Raw genomic sequence first — 26,182 nt, 5'->3', positions numbered from 1 at the left:
ATGGTGTATATACAAAGAAAAATTTTTCTGAGTAAATTTTAAAAAAAATATTTTTTTTCCGATAGAAAAGATGACGAAATTCATCTCAGTCAACAAGTACATGTCAGGACTTAAAGAAGAACTAGACCCATTCACATATTTGAATGTTTACTTCTACCATTTTGAAAAGTCTTCATTTGACAAAGTTTGGAACATCGAACCAGTTAAGTTTGCTATTGTGACTAAAAATGGTGCGAAATTTGAAGACTTAGACATAGAAGGTTTGTTAACAGTCAAAGAAAGTTTTGACAGAAGGTTCTCAAACCTTAAAGAAGGCAAAGCATACAAACTTGTTATACCTTATGAACCAAAGAAAGCAGACGACTATGAATATTATGAGTCTAAGATAGTTGAAGTTCAAGGTAAATTGGGTAAAAAGATTTTAGAGTCTAAGCCAGTGTTTGCTCCTAAAGAGGAAGAGAACATTGACATTGACCCAGAAATGTTCTAAAAATAAAATTTTATTTTTACATGTCAAATTTCTTTTTCTCTGGCTCTGGTTCAGGTTCTTTCTTCTCTTCTTCTACTTTCTTTTCTTTCTTTTCTCTCTTCTTCTTTTCTGGTGGAGTTATGTCAAACTTCTCAGAACCATATTTTTGTAAAAGTGCTTTGTCATTTAATAGCTCTTCTATTCTGTTTTCTATTTCATTTTCAAGAACAGCGCATGTGTCTTCTTTGCATTCTAAGAAGTTTTGTTGGACTTCATCTCTCCAAGAGGCGTCATCTCTGTCAACAAGTCTGTCATTGACAAATTTTAAGACTTCTCTGCTTAAGGTTTTATGGTTCTTGTCATATTCCCAGAAACAGAACTTTAGAACAAATTCCCCTTTCTTGTTTACACTATGTAAGATTTTATGGTCGACAGATGTTTGCTGTCGAAAAGCTTGTCTCGAATATAGATGGCGAAATCGCTAGACATTTTCTAAAAGATAAAAATTTTAATTTTTCTAAAAATATGTTAGAAAAAAAGTTTGCTGACATTGACAAGAAATTTGAGAATGTTTTAAACAAGAACAAGAGGAAGTTGGAAAATGCTCAGATAAAACCCATACATGACAAGTTCTTATTTGCTCAGAATGGTATAACAGGTCTAATTGCACCACCTGGGTCGGGTAAGACTTTCACTTATCTTAAAATGGCTGCACAACAACAAGAACTAGATGAGAAGAACCCATTCTATGAGTTAGTAGTCATTTGTAGTACTTCGGGTCAATTTGACCAACCGTCAATTCGTTCAAAGATATTATAAAGAAGTCTAAGTTAGTATGTATAAAAGATACTGAGTTGTTAGATTGGATAAAGAAGTACCAAAGAAGAGTTTTGAAGTACAATGCTATAAATGAGTATGTCAATTCTAAGTTTAAAGACCCAAATGAGGAAATGCAGAGAATATTAGAGAAGAAACACTTCAGAAACAAACAGAAAGAGATAGAATACATTTCGAAGAAATTGCAATCTTACGATTGGAAGACTTACCCTCACAGATGTCTTCTTATCTTAGATGACTTTGCTTCTCATCCTTTGTTAAAGAACAGAGAACAAGACATGTGTCGAATTCTTAAGAAGCTCAGACACTTTAACATTTCAGTTGTCATTTGTGTACAGACAGCCAAGAGTTTAAGTAAGGATGTAAAGAGAATACTTACTGATATCATACTTTTCCCCGGATTGTCCGAAGACGATTTCATGGAACTTATGAAAGAGTCCATGGCAGGTAAGTTTGACAGACATGAACTATGGGAGAAGTACAAAGTCATACAAGACCCTCATACTTCTTTCAGAATTCACATCTACGCAAACAAAGTTCAAATTGTAAAAAGTCAAGCGTAAAAATGTAAGTGTTTGAGTCTTAGTCTGTTGTGGTGCTGGGGCTGTCGGTTCTTCTGGCTTTGGAATGGACTCGGTTGGTGGTACGTCGGACATCCGTTTGTGTCCTGTCGGAAGGAAGAGTTCTTCCAGTTGGAAGGAAAAACTTTTCCTGTCGGAAAGAAAAACTTTTCCTGTCGGAAAGAAAAATTTTTCCTGTCGGAAAGAAAAATTTTTCCTGTCGGAAAGAAAAATTTTTCCTGAAGGTCGGCCAAAAAGTTCTCAATTTTCGAAAATTTGAATGGTTTACGGACGGACAACTGGAAAAATTTTTCCTGTCGGAAGGAAAATTTTTTCCTGTTGGAAGGAAAATTTTTTCCTGTTGGAAGGAAATTTTTTTCCTGTTGGAAGGAAAAACTTTTCCTGTCGGAAGGAAGGACTCGGACAAGACAATTTACCTTATAGAGCTACCTGAGCCATCTTTGGTGTCAAGCTTGAAAAATAAATGGTTCATTTACTCTTCCTCTTTGAAGTTGTCAAAATACTCTGTTATTTTTTCTTTCAGTAGCGGTAAATCTTCTTTGAATGTAAGTATTGTATAACCTTTCATATCATAGTGTGTTTGAGGTAACGTATCTTGAACTATCTGTTTAACATCTTCATTTGGTGTCATTGAAATCGGTAAGTTTTCGCGATAGAACCAATTTCTGTCAGATTTGTAAATCTTAGCAAGGTCGTAAAAGCTTTTGTTGTTTCTTCTGACTAAATGCAACATAACCATATCTCTGTCTTCTTCATTTTCCATCTCTTCAGTGTAAATCATATACTTATAGTTCTTTTCCTTTCCTTTTGGTACCGAACGTGGTATTCTTTTCTGTATGTTTTTGTCTTTTGCTTCAAGCTTGTTCTCTAGCTCTTCACGTTCTTGTCTATGAAGTTCGTCAAGAAGTCTGTAAATATACCAAGCATAACGAGGTGAAGCCCACATTGCAACAGCATTTACAAGAAGTCTATGTACATACCAACCTCTCAAACCATTTGGCAAATTTTCACGATTTTCATAGAGTTTTGGCGACTGGGGTTTTTCTCCCACTCGCTGTTCTTCACGATTTTCAGAAAAAAGTCTGTCTCGCTGTGCTTCGCTCAAAAGTTCAATAGTGCTTTGGTTCCTAAACCAGTCTTTAGGAAGCTTGGTATCTGGAGCAAAACATGCTGTCAAAATACTTTGCATTTGGTACATGTCATCTTTGACCGAACGAATGAGACGTAACTGTTTGTTATACTGAACCCACTCGTATTCTTCACTTATGGCTTCATGAACGATAGCAGTTGTTGTGTTCTCTGTTGTTGTCATATCTGTCTTTACATACAAAATAAAAAAAATATTTTATAAAAACTAACGCTATTTTCTATCTTGTATAAAAGACCAAAAATAAACGCTTTACATGTATTTTTCAGCAACTTCGTCAAATAATTTTATAGCTTTGTCGATCTCATCTACTTCAAACGTTTCTTTACCTTTCGTGGGAGCACCATACATTTTCTCAAACTTTTCAAGTAGTTCTGTTTCAGCAGCTCTCATATCGTTAACAAACGCAACCTTAACTCTATTGACTATACTGTCATATCTTTGAGTTATATTAAATGTTCTTCCTATCTTATATCTTTTTGTGTTGAAGTCCTTCGGTTTCTGAACGATGTAAAGTAAGCCTTCACTGCAACGTTCCGTATCGAATGAACCATATGTTATGAAATTATATCCAACAACTGGGTCAATCCAGAACAAAACTACTGGTATAAGACTTTTGTCTATAAGATATGCTCTTGTTCCATAGAATCTTACCGATATCATAAGCTCAGGATTTTTTGTCAAAATTTTCTGAGTAGAAGCATTTTTAACCCAGTCGTGTGCTTTCTTTCCTTCAGATAGTGTTAAAATGTCTGACAAAGAATATTTTTTGTATTTCTTTGAGTATCTTACGTTTAAATCACCTATTCTAACCACTTTGGTCTCATTGTCTATCTTTCTAACTGTTTCAAACTCAGTGCTTGTCATTTCCTGTTCTTACATACAAAATAAAAAAATAAAAAAAATAAAACTAACGTTGTTTTTTTATTTTGTATAAAAGATATGATTTCATAGAGTTTTTTCACGATTTTCATGAGTTTTAGGCGACTACGGTTTTTTCCGTACTCGCAATTTTTTACGATTTTCATGAGTTTTAGGCGACCAGGGTTTTTTCCGTACTCGCAATTTTTCACGATTTTCATGAGTTTTAAGTGACCCCGAATAAAATCGGGGTCGCAATTTTTCACGATTTCATAGAGTTTTTTTACGAAGTGTCAAAGTTCACTTCGTCAAAAAAATACAGTTATATCATGAAATTTGGTCATTTTTTTTAAGATTTCATAGAGTTTTTTTACGAAGTGTCAAAGTTCACTTCGTCAAAAAAATACAGTTATATCATGAAATTTGGTCATTTTTTTCAGCAAAAATATATTTTAGGTGGAACCAGGTCCCTCGGTCCCTCGGTCCCTCGGTCAACTAACATCTTTTTGAAAATGGTGACAACATGACATTTTGACAACAACACAGGAAATAGACTTCTTCGTAAATGTTTTGTTGAGACTTTCAGGGATTTTTTTTATGAAGTGTCAAAGTTCACTTCGTCAAAAAAATACAGTTATATCATGAAATTTGGTCATTTTACTCAGCAAAAATATATTTTAGGTGAAGAGGTGAGATCTCACCTGTTTTCTCACCTTTTTTCTCACCTCTTTTTCACAAGCGTTTTACATGAATTGTACGATGTATATTTGAAATTCTAAACAGTTTTGTAGCTTCTATTTCTTCTGTCAGTATGTCAAAAGTTTTAACAATGCCGAAGGTTTCTTTATATTTCTTCTTGACATCTGAAAGAAGGAAATCGTCAGCTGTTGGATAGTTTTTGTTTAGAAATGTCAACATGTCCATTTTATCTTCTGCTGGTTTCTCTACTTCTTTCTTTAAGTCAGCATAGTCGTTTCGCATACGTTCTATCTCTTTGACGGAGTAGTTATATTTCCTCATTGCTGCTTTACATTTTGAACATTGTGGGTTCATTTTAGCATTGTACATTGAAATAAAACCTGCAAGTACAACTAAGGCGTCAATGGTTTTCTTTAACTCAAAGGTTGCTGGTTTTATCTGTTCGTTCCATACTTTACCTCTTTTATCTTTATCTCTTATCTGCCATACACATTTTGCAACTAACGAAACAAAGTTGTCGTAGGTCTTAAATTCTTCAGATTTGTATATGTCAGAGATGTTCTTATATACCATATCGCAGTCTTTGTCCATGACTTTGTGGTTGCAATGAAATCCAAGAAACTCATAGTTTACCTTACGTATGAACTTCTTGGTTTCTACTGAGTCAGTTGCTTTGACTTCTATTTCATCGAATTCTGGAATAGTAAGCTTTTGTTGTTGTATTTCAGGAAGTTTAGGTAGATGGTCAATAATATCCTGCATTTCATAAAGATATTCTTCATTTGTTTCATCTTTTGCACTACAGTCTAAAACTCCTTGGAGAAGTTCTTGCTTTATCTTCTGGATTTCTGTTTCGAAAGTATATGAAGAAGGAATGAAGCTTTTCATCTCTACTAACATTGAAGTTGGGTTCATGACTAACGAGTTTGGTGCTGTTGTTGCTAACATGTTCTTACAATAAAAATAAAAAATATTTTTTTTAAAAAACTAACTTTTTTTATTTCGGGAAAATTCATGAAAATTCAACGGGTGAGAAAAGAGGTGAAAAAACAGGTGAGATCTCACCTCTTCACCCAAAATATATTTTTGCTGAGTAAAATGAGTTTTGGTTGAAAAAACAGGTGGAGCCAAAAATGGCTCGACCTCAAAACAAGCATTTCGTGAAGAATATACCAATCGCCGGAATTCCGGCTATTGCTTTTTATACAAAACATTGACGATGAAGTCTTGGCAAAACAAGCATTTTGTGAAGAATATACCAATCGCCGGAATTCCGGCTATTGCTTTTTATACAAAACATTGACGATGAAGTCTTGGCAAAACAAGCATTTTGTGAAGAATATACCAATCGCCGGAATTCCGGCTATTGCTTTTTATACAAAACATTGACGATGAAGTCTTGGCAAAACAAGCATTTTGTGAAGAATATACCAATCGCCGGAATTCCGGCTATTGCTTTTTATACAAAACATTGACGATGAAGTCTTGGCAAAACAAGCATTTTGTGAAGAATATACCAATCGCCGGAATTCCGGCTATTGCTTTTTATACAAAACATTGACGATGAAGTCTTGGCAAAACATGTACGATGAAGTTTATTTCCTGTGTTGTTGTCAAAATGTCATGTTGTCACACTTTTTCAGAGAAGTTTAAATTACCTGGTGACCTGGTGACGTAGTGACACCTAAAAACCATCTAACCTAAAATATATTTTTGCCGAATTCAATAAAAAGAAATGGTTCATTTACTCACAATATTTTTGTACAAAAGGACCCCAAACTTTTAACCTCTCTTCTGCAGCTTCTAATGAAATTTTAGCGAGTTCATATTCTCTAAATTCTCTCTTTAAATCTTCTTGTTCCCATTGGTCTAGTTCGTATGGAGAATCTCTATAACCAGAACATATCTCACGTTCATGTTCTATTTGTTTTTCGCACTTTTTTCTAACTTCTTCTTCGAACAAAGGTTTTGCATTCTCTACTGTATCTTCAAGTTCTTCTTCATCTAATTTCTCATGAACTTTCTTGTCTATGGAGTCCATAATTTTTCCAACTGTTATACAATATTTTGGAGAAGCCCACATTGCTATATAGTTTAGAAGTCTTGGGTCTACATACGTTCCTCTAACCTGTTTGATTTCATCCGGAATTCCTGCACGCATTTTGTATAAAAAGCAATCGCCGGAATTCCGGCGATTGGTATATTCTTCACAAAATGCCTTATAATACTCTTCCCAGGACTTATTTTCCAACAACTTTCTAAAGTCTTTCCTAAACTGCTGACACATCTTTGTTACATTTATATAACCATCCTTGTCTCTACGTAAGACTTCAATACCGTTATAGGTGCCTTTTGTGAATGTTTCGCCATTAGATTTGTTCGTGAACGTTTTTGCTTCGACTGTCATACTGTTCTTACAATAAAAATAAAAAATATTTTTGGCTTAACCGTCGGACATTCGTTTGTGGCTTAACCGTCGGACATTCGTTTGTGGCTTAACCTCAAAACAAGCATTTTGTGAAGAATATACCACCCGCCGGAATTCCGGCAGGTGCTTTTTATACAAAATTCAACGGGTGAAATCTATTTCCTGTGTTGTTGTCAAAATGTCATGTTGTCACCATTTTCAAAAAGATGTTAGTTGACCGAGGGACCGAGGGACCGAGGGACCTGGTGAGATCTAAAATATATTTTTCAATACTTTTTCAGCACTTTTCCGTAGTTGTATATGAAAGACAATTCGAGATAAAAGTCATAGTACAAAGGAATAATATGCTGCACACCGTTTGTTGTGAACCAAACTTGAAAGTCAGAGAAACTGTTACTAGGTGGTTCGTAGAATTTAGAAGCAAAGTCATAAAAGTCCTTACCGATACATAGAAAACTGTTGTTGCTTGAACTGAAACTTGCATGACACATGACATTTTGAGGATCGAACACGTTTCTATAAACTGTCAAATCTGTTGGTGGAAGTATAAATTTAAATGGACCATCTGGTGGCAATGGTTCGTTCTGGTTTAGTAACCGAAGAAATTGTGCCCAAGAACGTCTGTCTACTCCCCAATATAAAAACTCTGTATCTCTTGGAGGGTTAATTTCAATCTTTTGAAATGAAACTGTGGAGTTCATCTTGTCGTATTCTAGTTTTAGATAGTATGTTCCATTTAGTAAAGAGTGGTATTTTTCTTGAAATTCCCAGTAGTATTTGTTTATTTGAGTTTGAAAGTCATTTAGAGTTTTTTCAAGACTTTCGTCTGAACGAACTGTAAAGATCCTCATTTCGTCAAATTTTTCTATTAGACCATCAGAGCCTTTATACTGGCCATGAAAATATACTGCGAACATGAATGCATTAGTTCTATTTGAAAACAAAACTCTTCTAAATCCTATTGCCTTTGCATCTGAAGGACTTTGAAGCCAGCGAATTGGATAGTTAAACCTGTAAGCTCCGGATGAAATTTCTTCATCTGAAATAGTCCTACCAGCGTTTGTAAAGATATAGTCTAACGGTTTTGTATCTGCTACTTTTGTTCTTTGTTTTTCAACCTGAAGCATTTTATATATGTAAAAATATACTGTTTTAAAAACGTTTTAAAATGGTATGCCATTTTTTATTTCATGCAATGTTTTATTTCTGTGCCGTCTTCAAGTATTCCCCAGTACTTCCTTTTCGATATTACATGAACTTCGGAAAATACCTTGTCTAGCTTAAAACAGCCCATCTTTTCACCGACCATTCCCATTTCAATGAGTTTGTTATAGCCTTCCTCGTTCGTCATGAGTGCGTCAATGTTCTCATAGTATACCTTCACTTTCGATTTAACATCGGAGAAGAACTCATTGTAGTTGTCAAGGACTGCTTTTGCGAACTGAGGATAAGACCAATGTTCGACAATAGGTTTTACTGTGGTTACTGAGCCACCTTGACCTTGAGTAAATTCGTATTTCAAAACAAAAGGAGAAAACCTTTCAACAAAGTTGTCGACCTTCTCATAGTGTTTACTCTTCATCTTTTGAGGTTTTTTAATGGAATATCCCCATGTCGAATTCATAAGCAATTTGAGTGTCATTGCAAGTTTGGGGTTTGAAGCTTTCCTAATATCATATAGTTGTTGTATGACTTTTCCAACTGTATAGTTCCTTCCCGGGAACTCACCTTTTTCGTTTGGAATTCCAGTCGGAATATATTGGACAAACCTCATGTACGCAGCGTTAAGGTCGACATAGTATATCTTTTCATATGAGTCGAACTTGTCGCAACCAATGGGTCCAGTTCGTGGAAATTCAAGTGAGTCTCTTATCTTCTGAGAAACCTCGCCTGTTATCTCATAAACATCGTCAAAGCAACCTGTTTCATATAAAACCTTCTGACCTAACTCTGATGCTCTCCAATACAATTTGACGTCGACTGGATGCCTCAATGGAAGTTTGTTTATAGCATCTTGAAGTTCTTGCAACCTCATTGGAAGTTCTTCTGGTTCAGGTTGGTATCCGAACAATCCAACTCCTTTTGGAACTGTGTACTTCTTTTGTGCTATAACTTTGTCTGGAACAACTTTTGGTCTTGCTAACAATGAAAAGTTTGTTTCGTCTTTTGGTACAAAAGTTTCTGTCAGCTTGTCATCTGGAATTGGTTCCAACAAACCTTTCTCGAAAAGAATGTTAACAGCTCTGACAATGTTGCACTTACCTTTTCCGAACAATGGGTTTGTAAGACTTTCGTTCAACATGAAGTGGTTGTGGACAAGTACAATCTTCAACCATGGTAAGTCTTTGTCAACAACATAGTCGTCATGTGAAGAACCTTTAGCTGTAGGTATGTTGACTCGGATATTCACATTTGCCAACGGTGCAATCTTTGTCAATTGACTTCTGAGAATGTACCTTGTTTTCACACATGACTCAAGATACTTCATCTTCTCATCTGTAACAAGACCAGAGTTCCTGAGACATGTAAGAATACAAGGTTCATTGACAATTGTTTCAATTGAATTGTAAATTCCATACCTTGTTAAGTCAATGTCAGACTTATTTCTGAACGGGAAGTATCCAGCATGTTGTCTGACTGCTTGAGGGTTGGGTTGGTACCATTCGAACTTCACGCTTGCAATTCCTTCAATTGCATTCAAAATGTCTGAGTCGGAGTCAAACATTTGTTCTCTCTTTGTAGTCTTGAAAGCGTCAAGAAGTTGTGCGGCTGTTGTGACATTGCCATGTGCATAGTAAATATGACCATCCAAATCTTTTACGGTTAGTCTGAGATTGTATCCTTTCTTATTTCCGTCTTGAATTGCAGCAAGTACTCCCATGAAGCCTTCTTTGTTCTTTCCTTCGTCAAAGTTTACTGTAAAGGTTCGACCAGAAGTAATTTTACTTCTAACTTCACGATACTTCTCATATGCATATCTTGTTCTTTCCATGGGAGCATGTGTGTCTTCACCTTTTCCTTTTTTCCTCCTCAAAGGATGCAATTGTTCGTCATGTTTCCAGTAGAATCTGGCAAAGCCGTCGTGTCCTTCAACTTGAGGTTCAGTAACATTGAAAGGCATGTTCATAAGACGTTCTTCTTCTAACCTCTCTAGTCTGTTTGGATAATTTGCGCGTGCTGTTTCCAATTCCATTTCGTAGCGAAGACCAGACAATTTGTCATAGACTTTTATTGGCTTTCCCTTCCTATATTTAAACTTCTTTGAAACTCTCCAACCATATCTTTGCAACTCTGCTTTTATTCTAGCAGATTTTCTGTCCATTCTATATGGGGGCATTTTTATAAAAATAAAAAAATGTTTTTTTACTTTACATAACCACCTGCTGCCATAAGTCTTTGACGCCAACCCATACCAGCTAATGAAGGTTGACTTGGTTTAGTTTGGAAACTAACCTTTGGTTTTGGTTTATCTTCAGTTTTTGGTTTTTCTTCTTCTATTGGTTTTTCGTCACTTTTCGGTTCATCTGACTTTACCTCACTTGCTGGAACAGTAGTGTCGTCAACATCTTCATAAATGTCATATGCCATTTGTTTTTGTTTTCCTTTCAACTTTTTGTGTTTGTTGTAAAGTTTAGAATATTTCGACTCTAAGTCAATGAGATGTTCTATAATGAACTGTTGGTCAGTGAAGTAAACTTTTCCATCTGTTGTCTCGAAAGTTCCTTCAGACTTCAATATTTTATTTGTGAGAGTCTGTTTCTTTTTTGAGATACTAGCCGTTCCATTTTTATGAAAAGTGACTTTGTAGTTAGGGTTTGTATTTCCAGACCTCACACTTTCTATTATTGAATTTTTCTCTTCATCGGTAAGTTCTTTGACAGGTTTTGACAATGGTTCTGAACTTTTTGTTTGTGGTGTCAAATCTACCGTTTCAACTTCTTCGGTCATTTCATCTCAGTAAAAAATTTTAGTTTGGTTTGTTTTCAACTGGTTGTTTAGGTTTTTTAAGTCGGTCTAAAACTTCCTGAGGTATAGGAAAAACTTGACAAACACGTGGTTGTGTAACTGCTGGAAGCCGACAAAGCCATCTTGAGCCCATTTGTCTCAATGCTGTATTGTTCATTTCATCTCAGTAAAAAATTTTACATTCCCCACGTTTGAGGCGGTTGAGGTTGGTTGTTGTTTACCCACTGTTGTGCATGGTTATATCCTCTGTTAAAGAATCTTTCACCTTGGTCCATGTAGTGCCCTGCTTGGTTATAGTAGTCATTTGCTTTGTTATAGTAGTTTCCTGCTTGTCTTCCTACATTGTCCATCCATCCTTGAACTTTTCCTCTTGTTTCAGGATTTGGAATAAGATTTGCTGCATCTCGTGCTACCTCCCAACCTTTCTGTACAGTTTGTATAATAGGTTGTGCTTTCTCTTTCAGTATACCTAATGTACTCAAAATCTTCCTTCCAATTCCAAATGCACCTCTGGCTAGTGTTCCCACTGCGGGCAAAAATCTAGATGCGACTCCTGCTAATGCGCCAAATAAACCCATTTCTTATGGGTTAAAAATGACGAATTCAAACAAGGACCCGTATGTTTCTAAGGCAACAAAGAAAGCACTCATGGTAAAAATCTTTAGTTCAACACCAAATGCTTGGTTTATGGATATCTTGGAAAACATTCCGAGATATAGAGAAGATGGACCACCATACTGGCTAATATTTGTCGGTCAAAACACAAGATACTGTGAAGCCATACCATTACAGTCCAAAAATATTTTAGATGTGAAAACTGCTTTGACAATATTCGTTGACAAATACCATCCAACAAAACTGACATCTGACTATGAAAGTTCTTTCAAATCAGACGATATTAAAAACTATCTGCGTTCAAAAAATGTAAACCAATATTTCATTGTCGACCAAAACCATTCTGCTCTTGGTGTCATTGACGGATGTATAAAAATGTTAAGAGACTTAAACCAACCACAAGGTGGTGAAGCAAATGAAATGTCATATGACGACAAATATAGACACTTCTCCATGGCAAAGATGAGACAAGTTTTAAATATTTACAATAGCCGTAAACAAAAAGGTTTGGGAAACCACTCCCCGAAGAAATGAAAAACAACCCTGACTTAGAGAAAGACTATATATTTAATAGTTTAGTCAAAAGAGACAAACAAGAAAGAATGCCAGGCTTCAAACTTCAGAAAGGTGACAAAGTAAAAATAGAAATACCTAAACGCGACCCATATGAAAATACTATTGACTATGACAACAATGGGAACCCGACAGGTACTCACATTCGTGTTCGTAAAAATAGAAGAAAGTATACAAGAGAATATTATGAAGTTTTAGGCAAACATGGCAAAATGTACAGACTGCAAGCAGAAGATAAAACTACTATTGTCAGACCTCGTTTCAAACTTGTTAAGGTTCAAGGTGGTATACTTTCAAAGACAGTTCCTAACAAATATAAGACAACTCCTGACGAATATGCTAAAGAAGTTGAAAATGACGACTAAGCATTTCTATACCATGCGTAAACTGTCATGTAAGGTGGCATGTAGTCTTTACTTTGTCCTGTTGTTTGCGTATACCCTGAAACGCGATGTGTATGGTTTCCTTCTCCCTGTGTGTTACCCCAGAAACAATTTATAGCAAACTGAACGTCGTCTTTAACATCATATCCTTTACCTTTTTTCATTGCTGACCAATCCCAAAATCTATGCTTATGCCAACCTGCTTGAGATGTACTTAAATCTATGTAGTGACTGTGTGCAGGTAAGTTTTCACCTGAAATCGTTTTACTTCCACCTGTTTCCTTTGAAGAGTTTGCACAATACAAAAACCTGTCGACTATTTGAGTCCAAGTTCCGAGACCAAGTACTACTTCTGGTCTGGTAGAGTTCATTGACGTGTAAATAGAACCTATAGGATATAGTGTTTGAAGTATTTCTGTCTTTAACGTTTGAAGCTCTGTTTTGTCAGCTTTTTTATCATATAAATCTTGAGCAGTGAATTTAACATTGTTTTCATCCTCCATGACATAGACATTTCTACATCTAGTGTATTTCATCGTCGTTATGTCATCCTCCGATGTTAAACCTTGTGGAAAGTTAGGAGGTTTCCAATTTAATACATCCCCACCAGTTCCATCAGGTTCTTCAACCGTTCCTGCAATATTTTCTATACCAACAGTTGCGAAGAAATCGTGTGTATGTCCAACGTCACTTTTCCTGTTTAAGGTTTCTTGTAAGTTTGTAATATTTGCAATGGTATGTGTATGTCCAACGTCACTTTTCCTGTTTAAGGTTTCTTGTAAGTTTGTAATATTTGCAATGGTATGTGTATGTCCAACGTCACTTTTACTGTTTAAGGTTTCTTGTAAGTTTGTAATATTTGCAATGGTATGTGTATGAGTCTTTTTAGAATATTCGTTTTCAGCTCTTGTCACTTCACTTGACATTTTATTGTCAACATATGTTTTGTCCGCTAGTTCAGGATGAGTATGTTCTTTCGTTGCATATGTTGCATCTGCTCTGTCATGTTCTTCTTGAACTTTTTCAATGACATACTCTTTGTCAGCTTTGTTGTCAATATCTGCTTTCAAAAGAAGTTCATCTATAGGTTTCTCGTTTAAAGTTCTTTTTGTTGGATTTATACAAACAGTATGGTTCTTACTGTCTTGAAACAGAAACTCGTCTGTCAATGGGTTTATCGTCAGTTTTAAGTTTCCTTCTTTCAATGACTCAGATATCTTAGAATAGTTTGAAAAGTTTGTTGTGTTCTTATTTAGAGCTTGTACAATGAGTTGTCGGTTGTGTTGTATTTCTCTCATAGACGCTGTTTCTTTCGACATTTTTATTCTAGATAAAAAATGCTTTCAATAGAAAAAGAAAATTCAAGAGTTGCTACAACTAAACCATTAGATGAACTTTTTACTAATGTCGATCAAAAGTTTGAGACAGAGACCGTAAAGCATGAAGGCTATCGTTTTGACTACCCATTGAGATGGTTAAGAGACCCATCCGTCACAAAAGCTATTGGCTTTCGTAGAATGAAGTTCATTTCAGAAGCCATACATGGTTTCCCATTTACGGTCGCTTTTGAAGTTCGATACTATAACAAAGAAAAACGTACGTATGAGAAATTTGAACAGGGAAAACTTTTACAAGTGAATTTGCTTGTAAACTTAGAAACAACTCTTCAAGCTTTTCAAGAAAAAATAAACGATATCTATCTCGAATATGCAAACCAGTTTAACATTGACGAAGGAGAGTACCATCTCGATATTATATATGACAGGAAAAATGCAACTGTTAAAATCGATAGAATAGAAGACCTTGGAGAAAACGTTTATATTTCTACAAAATATAACAACTTGGCATGGTATAGATTTTTGAGGATGTTAAATCAGCCTGCAGAATATCCAGTACACCCGAACTTTTATGAAGTCGAAAACCCTAATGGAACATATGAAAATGTTTTCGACTCAGATGCTATTATAGTTCATGCTTCATTTTCTGGTGCACAAAACTCTTTTTTATGCTTGGCAAATGACTTTTACGAAAAACCTACAAAGCTATATGAACCACCGAGTGGAAGTATTTCAGACTTTCAAGTATGGTTTACAACAGATGGAAGAAAGAGAATAGTTCCATTATACCATGCGTTTTACTTAGAACTTAGTTTCATATACAACTACTATCGAACGGTAAAAATATAATTTTAATACGGTTGAGGTGTTGGATTTGGTTGCCAACTAGACTGTGGTGCAGGTTCAGGCTGTTGTATAACAGGAGCTTGTTCTTCTGGTTCAGGGTCTTTAGGTATAATACCAACGAACTGACCTACTCTTTTACCAATATTTTTGACTCCGTTCCAAATTCCTCTTCCGACAGATTTTATTCCATTCCATATACCTCTTCCAACATTTCGAAAGAAGTTTCCTATTCTTCCAAAGAAACCCATTTTACTATATGTAAAAATCTAATGTCCACCTAGTCTCTTACGTTTCCTGTTGAGTTCCATAGCATTTTTTAACTGGAGCTCATACATTCTATTTCTCCTCTGGTAGAAAACATATTCCGGGTCAACTCCTGTGTTCGCGTCATCTGCATAGAGTTGTTTATATCCCACTTCAGGGTTTGTATAAAACTCTTTCCATCTCATATTTGCATACCATGGTGGCAAACCTAACGCAGCGTCATTTGACATGGCAGTTTGCATTTGTACATCTGTTGGCACTTGACCATAGTTTGCCATTGCAGTTTGTATTCTAACTTCATTTGGAATATTCTCTGGGTTTGGTTGTCCAGGTTGCTGTGCATTCGCTAAGTTCTGTGCGTCCATTTAATATTAGATAAAAATATCTCTTACGAGTACATATGCTGAACATTTGCTGGTATTGGTTCATCTTCATATTCTCTATATCTTTCTGCCACGTCAAATAAGTAAATGACACAATGGAAAAAACCTAAAACAAGTAGTCCTATTTCAAACCACATTTACTTACCAATAAAATTTCTTTGTTGTGACACTTTTTCCGGTTTATAGGACCTCTCTCATATTCTATCTTATCGTATCTAAAATCATACTCATGTATGTCCTCTAACCATCTCATGACACTTTCCAAACCACTTTTATCGGATGTAAAGTAAAAGCATGGATGGTTATGTAAAACGTCTAAAGTTTCTAAAGAGTCTCTCAAAGTCCAGTCTACTTGGTATTGAAAATCATATGTGTTATAGAACGGTGGGTCTACTATAAAGAAAACATTTTCCTTGTTTTTATATTTTTCATACAACTCTGTCCAACGACATCTCACAAACTCTATACCCTCAGTATATTTTTCTATGTTCTCTTTGAAAACCTTTGTATAGTTAAGATATAAAACGTTTGACATAAGTGTTTCAATGTCATGAACTCTTATAGAACCACTATACAATAGTCTAGAAGATATACTATCCCAGTCAATATACTCTGCTTTTTTCAAAACCTCTCTGACAGTATTTTTCTTATCTAATGGTATACGTTCCATCTTACCTATAGGTATCTTTTCTTTCAACTCACTCAATATTTTGTTTGTGTCTGGTATATGTTTGAGACGGTTCATATAGTTGTCGAAGTCATTGCATATAATCTTTGAGTCAGGAAATATTGTATGGCACAAATGAGATATATAGAAACTTCCACCGAACAAATCTACAAATGTTAGACCATTCGGTAGTTTCTTAAGTTCTCTCAATAGAATATCTTTACATCTACTCTTATTTCCAAAGAAGGGTAACGGTGGTTTTGTAAAATTCATTTTATATACAATAAAAATGTTTTTTTCCTGAAAAGTGACAGAAAGGTGACAAAACATCTTCAGGGGCTAGAGGGCACGAAGTGCCTGGAAGCCCCAATACCTTTTTTTTTTTTGAATTGTATTTAAAATGATTTATTGTAAAAAATCTTTAAAAACTAAAAATTGAGGGATTTGGGATTGAAATATCTTTAAAAAATGGCTAATATAATGATTTAAAATTATTTAGAATAAAAAATATTCAATACTAATAATAAATGAATTAAAATCTATATGCTAACTAACAAATTCAAGTAATTTTAGATTTCTATGTAGCAATACTAAACATTGTGATGAATACTGATACTATTTTTTCTTTCTTAGTACAAATACTTGTAAATGACTGAAAAATGCTCAATCATTCCAATTGTTCATTATCAACATATTCTTTATGAATAGACAAGGATATGAACCCAATAAAAAATTCTTATGTTGTGGAAACATTTTAAATTGAATTTAATTTAACTATTTTAACTTAAATTTGAATAAAAATCTCATAAACTTTATTGTTTATGATTGGATTAAGTATCAACTATGAGCTGTCAATCTATTATTAATAAAATATGATGAACAAAGATTTGCAATAAAATTCAATTCAATATTTGCATTATTTAGGAGGTTTAGTTATGCATGAATATAGATAACGTTTCTCCCAAGTAATTTGTGATGTTTTTTTGATATGGAAGGAATAATTGAAGATTATCTTTGAAAATAATTGTCCACTTAATATAAATACAAACTATTGTAACCATATGTGTAAATCTTATTGGTATGTAGATAAATTTAATGGTAAATTTGTTTATCTATTTTGATTAAATTCATTTTTTCATTCGATAATTTTTCAAATCATAGTCATTATTCATGTATATTAGCATGGCCTGTTTTTGTGATTACTACATATAATAGCAACTTTTTGCTGAATGAATAAAAAATATCTGTTAATTACTAACCGAATTACTATTCTAGAACTACAAAAAATATTTTGATGCAAATCTATTCATATTGTGAGAGTTTTGCAATTTTTTCAAAATTTATAGTTTGAGATGATGGATTTCGAAAAAAATCAAAATGAAAGAGTTCTTAATATAGAATGTTTTTGATATAGAAATCATGGCTAAATTTTGAGTATTCATTGAAATATAGGCATTGAAAAATCTTGTAAAGTATTCAAATTTGCAGGTTTGTTCGAATTTTAAACTTAACATACAATCGTTTTGATTGATAAAGTATATTTTTTATGGTGTGTTTTCAAAAGATATGGCCTTTTTGTTTAAAAAATGAAAAAAATTCGTAGATAAAAATAGAAAAATGAATTAAATTTATTTTGGTCAAAATGTCTGTTGTTTTTCCAAATGTTGCTCAAAAAACGAAGATATATCCTATTTTTATTGAGCACTGAGATTAAATTACCATTAATTATTATGCAACACTCCAGAAGTTGAAATCTGAATGCAAGATAAAAATATATAATTCCAAATTATGATATCACTTAATAAGACTAAAATATATAAATAATAGAAATAAGGTAAATTAAGAATTCGAAGATAATAAAAGATGAAAGGCAAAAATTTTAACATTTGAAAAAATATGTAATATTAAATGCTTAATATCTGATAAGAAGAGAATGATAGAGGTATATGTACTCGATCAATGATAGCTTGTGAGATAATTGATAAAATAAGAAAGATAAATAAAATGATTGCGATGATGTTAAGATAATTAAACAAATTTAAAATGAAAGGATTGCATATGAAAATAGTGGAAGTGTCTTTTCAAATATATTCAGCTTTTATTAATTTTTCTAGTTAATTGTCAAAATGGTATCAAAGCACAAGTTAAATAGCATGCAAAGTTGTTTGAATTATGATACCACTGCATATATATATTATATTGCATCATGATATAATATTAAAAAATATGCTCTAGTATAAAAAATGATTATTCCAGAGCAAAATGTCATTATATATGAGTTTATCAGATATTACAGTAAACATTATAGTTAAAAATAGCTAATTGTATTCTAATAATTGTAAAAATGTTTTTATAGTTTGAATTATTAAGTGATTCAGCAAATAGAGATATGATTTTCTAAAATAAGATTGTAAAAGAGTATTTATACATATGTGCAGATATATTTTCAAAATATATCTTACAGTGTGCATAAAAAATGATGAGATATTTTATTATCAATATTTTGTTTTAGAAAACTAATAACAAATTTAATCATTTATGTTATTTTTGTGTTATTATCAGTAGAGAGTGAAGATAGCAAACAACCCTTGGGCTGACAGGCGATTAAATACTATAAAATCGAATTTTTGCTCCACTTCTAGTATAGTACAATGGTTAGGAAACATCATAGAAAAACTTGTTTTGAGGTTCATTTGCCGAACGGAAAACTTTTTTTGAAAATCTAAATTATCAGAAAAATATATATGATATTTTATGCTTTTTAAAACAGACAATATATAAAGAGTAATAACCATTTAGTGTTATATAAAATATTTAGCTTTTTAAATTATTAAATTTTAATTCGTTAAATTTTGTTCAATTTTATCATCTCATTTTAACTATGATTTCATAACATGGTGTTTCTTAATCAAATTGCATCTAAATTAATGAGAAAAATTTTGAAATTTGAAAATTCAGTATCTAATTCAAATATCTATCTAATAGCATTTCTACAATCGCAGTAATTATGAGATTTCAGGTTCGGTTGGTTAGTGAAATTAAATTAAATATATAGTATAGAGGCAAATCTGTAATAATGATTAAAAAAAAAAGTATTGGGGCTTCCAGGCACTTCGTGCCCTCTAGCCCCGAAGATGTTTAGTATAAAACCGCTTTTTAACTTCACTTAAAATGCCACGTAAGCTACGTAAGAATATACGTAAGAGGAAGAGAGCATTGAAACATCCAATAGTAAGACTAACACCACAACAACAGTTGCAACAACAAATGCTGAATGACCCCACTATGTTGCAACAAATGTCAAGCAATCCTATGCTTTTAAACCGAGTTACTGGTGCACAGAGTGGAGGTTTAAGAGCGGCACTTTTAGCGAAAATGGCAGGCCATGGTGGAGCTGCAGACGGAACAGCCTATAACCCTCAAAGTCAAATGAATTTGAGTTCACTCAAAAATCAAATAGCAGATGTCAAAAAGTCAAACATAGACATACAGAAGCAAATAGGTGAAAACGAAAAGAAACTAGAATATGACAGACACACAAAGAAACTCAATGAGTTAAACGTAGAGAAAAAGAAGAAAGAAGAACAACTGAAAGAACTAAGTACAGAGGAATATGCGAAAAAAGTGTCAGAAAAAGCAGCAGAAGTAGCAAAAATGGAACAAGATGTTGTAAATTTGAAAAACCATACTACTCGATATAAAGTACTGAAAGATGAAGAGATAAAACAAAAAGCCCTGAAGACATATATGGATAGCGATGAGTATAAAAAAGAAGTTGAAGCAAATGTAAAGGCAGAAAAACTTTTACAGTTGCAGAACCAAACCGTACAGTATGAAAACTTAGCACAAGAAAGTAAAAATAACGACGCAGCCATGCAAAAGGCAATGAAAAGCGCAATATATAAAAGCTAACAATGACTGGTTAGATGCCCAAGCCAACGCCAAAGCAGCCCAGCTTATAGGGTCAATAAGGACAAAAATACAAGCGGATGAAGACAGTTCAAATGAAACTTTAACAAATGCTGACTTTAAGAACGCCTTCGAAGCTCTTCATAGTAAGGTGAAACAAGTGAACGACTTCTCATCTGGAAAGAAACTGAAGTCTGAAGGTTTCGACAAAGAGTTAAAAGAAGTAGCACAAAATATGACGAAAATAACAGATGCAGCAACGAGACAGGCAGTTCAAAGTGCCTATGACGCCGTTAGAGCAACTGTTGTGAAAAGTCAAGAAAAAGAGTTACAACAGACCAAAACAGACCTAGTAAATGCTTTCTTAAAAACGAAAAGTCAGGTAGGACATTACGCTGCAGATGGAACATATGTGCCAGCTGGTGGAACTTATATACCAGCTGGTGGAACTTATATACTAGCTAGTGGAACTTATATACCACCAAACCCTCCAAGAGAAGCACCTGCACCAGGACTACCTAACACATTTACATCGTCACATGGACACAGACACAGGCATGCACCAAAACCAACACAACAACCAGCACAACAACCACCTCCACAACCAGCACAGCAACCAACAGTTCAAAACCCTGCACAACAACCACCTCCACAACCAGCACCACAACCAACAGTTCAAAACCCTGCACAACAACAACAACCACAAACAGAGCAAGGACATAAAAGAAGTAGAGAACAAGGAAACCAAGAATTCTTAAAAAGGCTTAAGGAAGACTATGGTTACCCAGATAGTATTGACTTTAGTGACAGATATAAAGAAGCTATTCGAAAGTTCAATGAAGGAAATACTGACCCGAACCTATTTAGCTTTATGGTTCAGCATAAAATCGGATATAATTTCAAACCTGGAAAATACAAGCTCGCTAAGGGATATGATTTAATAGCATATCATCCAAATGACATGGATGAATTTACTCCGAGATATTTGATGTCAGAGCTAAATGACAATTCAACTCCCGTCATGAAACGCGTAAAAAATAGAGACGGAACGAAAGAAGAAAGGTTTATGAGTCCGGATGACTTAGAAAGGGAAGTTGTTAAAAACGGTCTCGGAATATATGAAATGCCAGCAGATGAGGTACAAGAAACTCCACAGGAAGAAGTTCAGATACAACCAGACATGGAAGAAATAGTTCAGCAACAACAGCTAGAAGAGCCTGAAGGAAACGAACAAGTCACTCCTTTGGAAACTAACTTCACAGAACTAGATGAAGATTTGGAACAGCCGAAAAATCTTGACCCTCAACAAGTGTATGCGGAGAATATGGAATATTTCCAAGAGTCTAAAAAAAATTCGGCTGACATAGTAGAAGAATATCGAAAAATGTTTGCCGACATACAAAAGACTCCAACACCAGATGAAAATATTCAGCATAGAATGGAAGCACTGAAAAAAATGTACACAAATACAACAACCCTTTTTACTTACGAGCATTTAACGTTCAATCTTCGGATGAACTCGGTGAAAATAAAAGGTTAAATTTCAAGAAAACATATAGAAATGAAACATTGTTTAAAGTTCATTCAGAACCTAGCCAAGATGGAAACAAACCTACTTTTGTTTCTGCAGACGATGGAACTACAATGAGATGGGGTCATAAAGCTAACCCGGATAGGTGGTTCATAAACTTACAACCACAATTCCAAGAAGTTGTAGACGCAATGGAATTGAATGGTGAACGAGATATAGCTGGTATTTTAAGCGCGGCTTTAATGCCATTGAAAGATATGAAACATGCAGATATTTTGGACCAGTATGAAATGAACATGGCTGATGGAAATATAACACCTGACGTTCTAGAACATTTATCTCAAAGAACTACACAGAACCATAGAGATGGTATATTTGGTGAAGAGTTTAGAAAGAAAGTTAGGGAGGGAGAAGGAAGAGAACCTATTGTACATGACCTTGCAAACGAAAGTTTACAAAATGTCATAAAAACTTACTTTGCAGACGATGAACTGAGAAGGGATGAATATTTAAGAAAACTCAAATGGACAGTACCAAATGAAATGTTAGTATTGAAAAACATGTTCCTTGACAAAATAAAACCAACTACAGAAATAAATGACGCAAGACTGAAAGATTGGGTAAAAGCTTTCCCATTCACAAAAGATATAGTTGGTAACATGGAAAGAAAACCAGAATGGCTACAAAAACATATATTTGGAAACGAGCATATTCCATATGGACAAGCTCTGTTTGAAGAGCTTGAACCGGAAACTCAGAAAAGAGTCATGCAAACAATACGCGAAGACTCAAATACAAACTATGACAAACTCTTTCTAGGATATAGGTTACCTGAGATGGGCGACCAGAGCCCAAAGGCAAAAAGGACATGGGAAATTTACAACATACTAGGTGAACATGAGGCAAAGATGCAACAACTTGAAGCAGAGGGCAAGTTACCAAAAGCGACACCAAAGAAGAAGAGAAGAGTAGAACAAAGTGAAAGTAGTGAAGAAGTAACTTCATCTAGTGAAAGTAGTGGCAATGAAAGAAAAAGAAGAGTTAAAAACTCAGTCAGGAAGAAAGTAAAGCTTGGTCGGAGTGGGTTCTATTATGACATATAAATCCAACTATTCTATATTTTTACCCATATGAAATGTACGCCGCTCAGAATATAACGCCAACAGTTTTGGATGCCATGAATGGAAATGTTTCCGAATGGTATAACGAATGCGACAATGCCATTAGAAGGTCAGAAATAGTTCCTGGAACTTACGAATATACAACTGCTGTTTCTTATGGAAACGTAGGTGAGTTTGGAGAAGGTTCTTCAACAACAGTAGATATTGCTTGCGACAGGTTTCATATTATTTCTATTGACAACTCATTCTTATACGTGGAACAAGACATTGAAATAAAACCTTCTGCCAAGTTGTCTGACAAGAAAGGTTGCAATGGAATTTTCTATGTCGGATACCAATATGCTCCAGAAGTTTTCATGGGATATAAGATATATTCTAACTCTGACTTAGTTCAAACAGTAACATGGGCAAACTATGAATGGTTCGCTTTGAGAAACTCAGTACAACCACAAGCTAGAGAACAAACAGACCAGTATGCAACTATTGAGAAAATAAGAAGACTTGACCCTAACGTTCCAGGAGTTTATGTTAACCTTTCTGGTTCAGATGGAACTGCTGCCACTAAAGTAAAATTGAAACTTAGAGTTCCTTTGTCATCTTTCCTCATCTTCAGGTTTTTAAGATACTTGCCAAACTGGGCAGGAAAAATTTCTATCGAACTTACTCCAAGCAAAAATAACTTAGTCATTGCACCAACACAAGACCCATTCACTCTTACTGTAGCTGGAACTGGTGGAGCCAAGTTCTGTGACTTTTGCAAAGACAAAGTTGACTTAGACTTTGGTTTCTCAAACTTCAACACTGAAGTAAACTATTATTTCAATGCTGCTGGAACTGCTTGGGACCCAGTTAAGTTCACATGCGAAAAGTTTGAATGCAAGAGAATAGAAAGCAGACTCGCAGTCTATATGTTGGACCCAGATATTTCAAATGCTTTAGCTGCCAAATATATTGCAGTTCCACTTATGTTCCCTATACACCAAATATCTGTCAAAGACTTTGCAGGTGAAGTTGGAAACCAAAGTGCTGAACCAGGTGCAAGAACAGATATTGCCTTAACAACTGCAATGAAACATGCAGATACTATGTTTGTACTGTTCAGACGAACTATAAATGACTATTCTTGTTTCTACAACCCTGGTATTAAATACCATATAAACATAGATGGCAAATACTATCCAAGAGAAGAATATTCTACAGTTGAGGATATGAGGTCATACAACTTGACATTAGATGCTATGAACTTTAACAACAACTTCACAACAACCATTAACCCTGAAATGCAAAGTTCTATTATGCCATATGTGAAAGTATGGACTCATACAGGAGGTCAAACACTCAATATACAAATGGAGACCGTTCAAACTTTTGGCTTGGCATTCCATTTGCTGACTCAGAAGACTTTATGGGTGGTATTTCAACTGTTGGTACAGTTCAAATACAATATACTGGTGACAGAGACGGTCCAGATGAATTGAAAGCAAAGAAGTTTACAAAACCAATAGCACTTTTCACGGAAGATGCTCTTTTGAAGATTCGTTCGATGAAACCTGCTGGGGCTCCTCAGATTGGCATAACGACAGCTTCCATCGAGCAGATTTTGGCAGCAGGTCAGTAAGTTGTTCTTGAACTGACTTCTCTCCGTCAAATATTGACAGTACGCCAGTTTTGATATATATTGTATTATAAAACTTACCTTTAGAAAATCGGTCAGTTTTGTTGTTATATTTTTGTCTGCTTCAAGAACTTTCACCATCGTTATACCAACTTTCTTTGCTTTATGAAAATATTTTGGTTCAGCAAAGACTGCTATTCTATAACATTTTCCATTGTTTGTGTAAAGAACTATTCTGTCAATGAACTTGTATTGTTTGTGTGTGTAAACTTTGTTTTGCTTCAATTCGAAGAGATACTCAATACGTCCATCTTTTTATTCTAAGTAAAATGTCATTTCCGAAAAATAGAAGCGTAAGTGTTTCAAAAGGTTTAATGGCGATGGCAGATGTGAAGTTAAATTCACCAACTCAAACAAACAGTCAAAGTGTTGTTGTCAATGTCAAAGACAGAGATGTTGAAGTGGGGAAACCATACGAAGACGAAGATGGTATAACAATAGTTCCTGTAAAAGAACAACCAACATATCCTGAAGTTAGCAGAGACTTAAGTTCTGTTGCAGATATTCGAAACGACTACCAACAACTTAAAGACAAACTTAAAACTCAGGAGAAGATTTGTCAAGCTTTAGGTTATAATGTTAAACTTGGTCGAACACAACCCTGTAAAAGTGAACTCATATGTCATTGCACCTCATGAAATTTTGAAAGAACTATTGAAACTTTTGACAGAGGCAGACGATATAAACATCAAAGAAATAGAACCCGACATTGCTTGCTGTGGTGTTTCATATAATGTCATTGACAAGATATACGTTATGAAAGGAGGTGAAACGTTGAACTTAAAATATAGTTTCCCAGACGTCATAAAAATATTTGACGACCACAACATTTCATTAAAGTTTGTTTGCTAAGTAAAAATGTCAAAACTTCTTGAAAGATGTTTGAAGAAAAACAATATAGACTTTATTTCATGTAAAGGACTTTACACACTTTTGAACGATATGAAAGACCCTGTTTTGTTTGTTCGTGTAGACAAAGGAAAGTTCTATGTCTTTACAAAATATTTGAACTTCTTAGACAGAGAACTTCAAGAAACGCCATGTGAAAGTTTAGATGAAGTTCTTCTCCACTTTCAGAAAAACTTTTAAATATATGTAAATGGCAGAAGACATAGTGGTTTATACTATTACGACTAAAAACCCTGAGTCATATAATTCTATAACAACAAACTTACAAAGTCCTCAAGGACGATATTGTAAACTGACCTTAAACACGATGACGACTAAAGCCTGTTTTGCTCTTTTGACACCAGAAGATTTTATTGTTGTGAATGGTAAAAAATACTCCTTTGAAGATACTTACTCAGATATACCACCAACAGGTTTTGTTGACTTATTTAATACTTTAAGGACGGATGTAACATGTGCTGCAACTAGAGCAGGTTTCATTATGTTTGGATGTCCGACTGAGTTTAGTATAAACGATATGAGCTATAATACAAAACTTATATCTGGTTTTTACTACCAACAGTTTCCTATAACAGGAAAAGGTGTCATACAAGGTCTGTTCCATTGACTTTAAGCACACCTATTTTATATATTGTTTCAAACTTAGGTTCAAAGTGCTATTCGAATGTCGACAGAAACTACTATGACCAAAAGATACTCATGCGTATAAACAACACTTTCTCTGCTGGTTTGCCTATTGTTCATTCGAATGCAGAGTTTTCAGCTTTAGTAAACTCAAACACTTTAGCAAACATAAACTTAACCTTAGTTGACGCAAACTTTGTTCCTGTAAAACTTTTATGTCCTATGTATTTGTCAATGACGGCAGAAAGTTTCGAATTGGAAGATGCAACTGGTGAAAGTATTGTACTACAAGAACAACTTCAACAACAAATAGCTCAAGAACAACAAATGCAACAAATGGAACAAATGCAACAACAA

The 26,182-nt window shown here is 34.4% G+C and overlaps 16 protein-coding genes and 3 pseudogenes across 19 annotated transcripts, besides 2 other annotated features; 8 read left to right on the top strand and 11 right to left on the bottom strand.

Moving 5' to 3' along the window:
* Positions 1–13,446: part of a mobile genetic element that runs on past the window's edge.
* TVAGG3_0685790 (protein of unknown function, DUF4108 family) lies at positions 71–490 on the top strand (the record flags this gene model as incomplete). The annotated part of the gene is made up of 1 exon (XM_051242858.1): positions 71–490. One exon carries the CDS (start codon positions 71–73, stop codon positions 488–490), a length of 420 nt encoding a protein of 139 aa, XP_051089445.1.
* On the top strand, positions 1,420–1,869 carry TVAGG3_0685780 (protein of unknown function, DUF4106 family; the record flags this gene model as incomplete). Its single annotated transcript, XM_051242857.1, has 1 exon — positions 1,420–1,869. One exon carries the CDS (start codon positions 1,420–1,422, stop codon positions 1,867–1,869), a length of 450 nt encoding a protein of 149 aa, XP_051089444.1.
* On the bottom strand, positions 2,360–3,199 carry TVAGG3_0685770 (KilA, N-terminal/APSES-type HTH, DNA-binding family; the record flags this gene model as incomplete). The annotated part of the gene is made up of 1 exon (XM_051242856.1): positions 2,360–3,199. One exon carries the CDS (start codon positions 3,197–3,199, stop codon positions 2,360–2,362), a length of 840 nt encoding a protein of 279 aa, XP_051089443.1.
* On the bottom strand, positions 3,287–3,901 carry TVAGG3_0685760 (organellar and viral DNA polymerase type B; the record flags this gene model as incomplete). Its single annotated transcript, XM_051242855.1, has 1 exon — positions 3,287–3,901. One exon carries the CDS (start codon positions 3,899–3,901, stop codon positions 3,287–3,289), a length of 615 nt encoding a protein of 204 aa, XP_051089442.1.
* TVAGG3_0685750 (organellar and viral DNA polymerase type B) lies at positions 4,628–5,542 on the bottom strand (the record flags this gene model as incomplete). Its single annotated transcript, XM_051242854.1, has 1 exon — positions 4,628–5,542. The coding sequence occupies one exon, from the start codon at positions 5,540–5,542 to the stop codon at positions 4,628–4,630; it is 915 nt and encodes a 304-aa protein (XP_051089441.1).
* TVAGG3_0685740 (uncharacterized protein) lies at positions 6,339–6,755 on the bottom strand (the record flags this gene model as incomplete). Its single annotated transcript, XM_051242853.1, has 1 exon — positions 6,339–6,755. The coding sequence occupies one exon, from the start codon at positions 6,753–6,755 to the stop codon at positions 6,339–6,341; it is 417 nt and encodes a 138-aa protein (XP_051089440.1).
* TVAGG3_0685730 (uncharacterized protein) lies at positions 7,289–8,149 on the bottom strand (the record flags this gene model as incomplete). Its single annotated transcript, XM_051242852.1, has 1 exon — positions 7,289–8,149. One exon carries the CDS (start codon positions 8,147–8,149, stop codon positions 7,289–7,291), a length of 861 nt encoding a protein of 286 aa, XP_051089439.1.
* TVAGG3_0685720 (uncharacterized protein) lies at positions 9,635–10,344 on the bottom strand (the record flags this gene model as incomplete). The annotated part of the gene is made up of 1 exon (XM_051242851.1): positions 9,635–10,344. A coding segment is annotated over one exon (710 nt), but the record flags the coding sequence as incomplete, so codon positions are not given.
* On the bottom strand, positions 10,386–10,970 carry TVAGG3_0685710 (phage tail repeat-like family; the record flags this gene model as incomplete). Its single annotated transcript, XM_051242850.1, has 1 exon — positions 10,386–10,970. The coding sequence occupies one exon, from the start codon at positions 10,968–10,970 to the stop codon at positions 10,386–10,388; it is 585 nt and encodes a 194-aa protein (XP_051089437.1).
* Positions 10,990–11,145, bottom strand: TVAGG3_0685700 (uncharacterized protein; the record flags this gene model as incomplete). The annotated part of the gene is made up of 1 exon (XM_051242849.1): positions 10,990–11,145. The coding sequence occupies one exon, from the start codon at positions 11,143–11,145 to the stop codon at positions 10,990–10,992; it is 156 nt and encodes a 51-aa protein (XP_051089436.1).
* TVAGG3_0685690 (uncharacterized protein) lies at positions 11,165–11,566 on the bottom strand (the record flags this gene model as incomplete). Its single annotated transcript, XM_051242848.1, has 1 exon — positions 11,165–11,566. The coding sequence occupies one exon, from the start codon at positions 11,564–11,566 to the stop codon at positions 11,165–11,167; it is 402 nt and encodes a 133-aa protein (XP_051089435.1).
* TVAGG3_0685680 (uncharacterized protein) lies at positions 12,251–12,541 on the top strand (the record flags this gene model as incomplete). Its single annotated transcript, XM_051242847.1, has 1 exon — positions 12,251–12,541. A coding segment is annotated over one exon (291 nt), but the record flags the coding sequence as incomplete, so codon positions are not given.
* A 450-nt stretch (positions 13,447–13,896) lies between the features above and the next one.
* On the top strand, positions 13,897–14,526 carry TVAGG3_0685660 (uncharacterized protein; the record flags this gene model as incomplete). The annotated part of the gene is made up of 1 exon (XM_051242846.1): positions 13,897–14,526. A coding segment is annotated over one exon (630 nt), but the record flags the coding sequence as incomplete, so codon positions are not given.
* Positions 14,527–14,747: 221 nt separating this feature from the next.
* On the bottom strand, positions 14,748–14,990 carry TVAGG3_0685650 (serine threonine-protein phosphatase family; the record flags this gene model as incomplete). Its single annotated transcript, XM_051242845.1, has 1 exon — positions 14,748–14,990. One exon carries the CDS (start codon positions 14,988–14,990, stop codon positions 14,748–14,750), a length of 243 nt encoding a protein of 80 aa, XP_051089432.1.
* An 18-nt stretch (positions 14,991–15,008) lies between these two features.
* TVAGG3_0685640 (uncharacterized protein) lies at positions 15,009–15,371 on the bottom strand (the record flags this gene model as incomplete). The annotated part of the gene is made up of 1 exon (XM_051242844.1): positions 15,009–15,371. The coding sequence occupies one exon, from the start codon at positions 15,369–15,371 to the stop codon at positions 15,009–15,011; it is 363 nt and encodes a 120-aa protein (XP_051089431.1).
* A 3,856-nt stretch (positions 15,372–19,227) lies between these two features.
* TVAGG3_0685630 lies at positions 19,228–20,029 on the top strand (annotated as a pseudogene). Its single transcript has one exon. A coding segment is annotated over exon 1 (802 nt).
* A 1,320-nt stretch (positions 20,030–21,349) lies between these two features.
* On the top strand, positions 21,350–22,226 carry TVAGG3_0685620 (annotated as a pseudogene). The gene has a single exon. A coding segment is annotated over exon 1 (877 nt).
* Positions 22,227–22,973: 747 nt separating this feature from the next.
* Positions 22,974–23,831, top strand: TVAGG3_0685610 (protein of unknown function, DUF4106 family; the record flags this gene model as incomplete). Its single annotated transcript, XM_051242843.1, has 1 exon — positions 22,974–23,831. A coding segment is annotated over one exon (858 nt), but the record flags the coding sequence as incomplete, so codon positions are not given.
* Positions 23,832–23,971: 140 nt separating this feature from the next.
* Positions 23,972–26,182: part of a mobile genetic element that runs on past the window's edge.
* Positions 24,607–25,075, top strand: TVAGG3_0685600 (annotated as a pseudogene). The gene has a single exon. A coding segment is annotated over exon 1 (469 nt).

The sequence above is a fragment of the Trichomonas vaginalis genome, chromosome III, assembly GCF_026262505.1.
Source record: "Trichomonas vaginalis G3 chromosome III, whole genome shotgun sequence".
In the NCBI taxonomy this organism is placed as follows: domain Eukaryota; phylum Parabasalia; order Trichomonadida; family Trichomonadidae; genus Trichomonas; species Trichomonas vaginalis.
The sequence above is the reverse complement of the archived record's forward strand: the minus strand, read 5'-3'. Positions and strand labels throughout refer to the sequence as shown.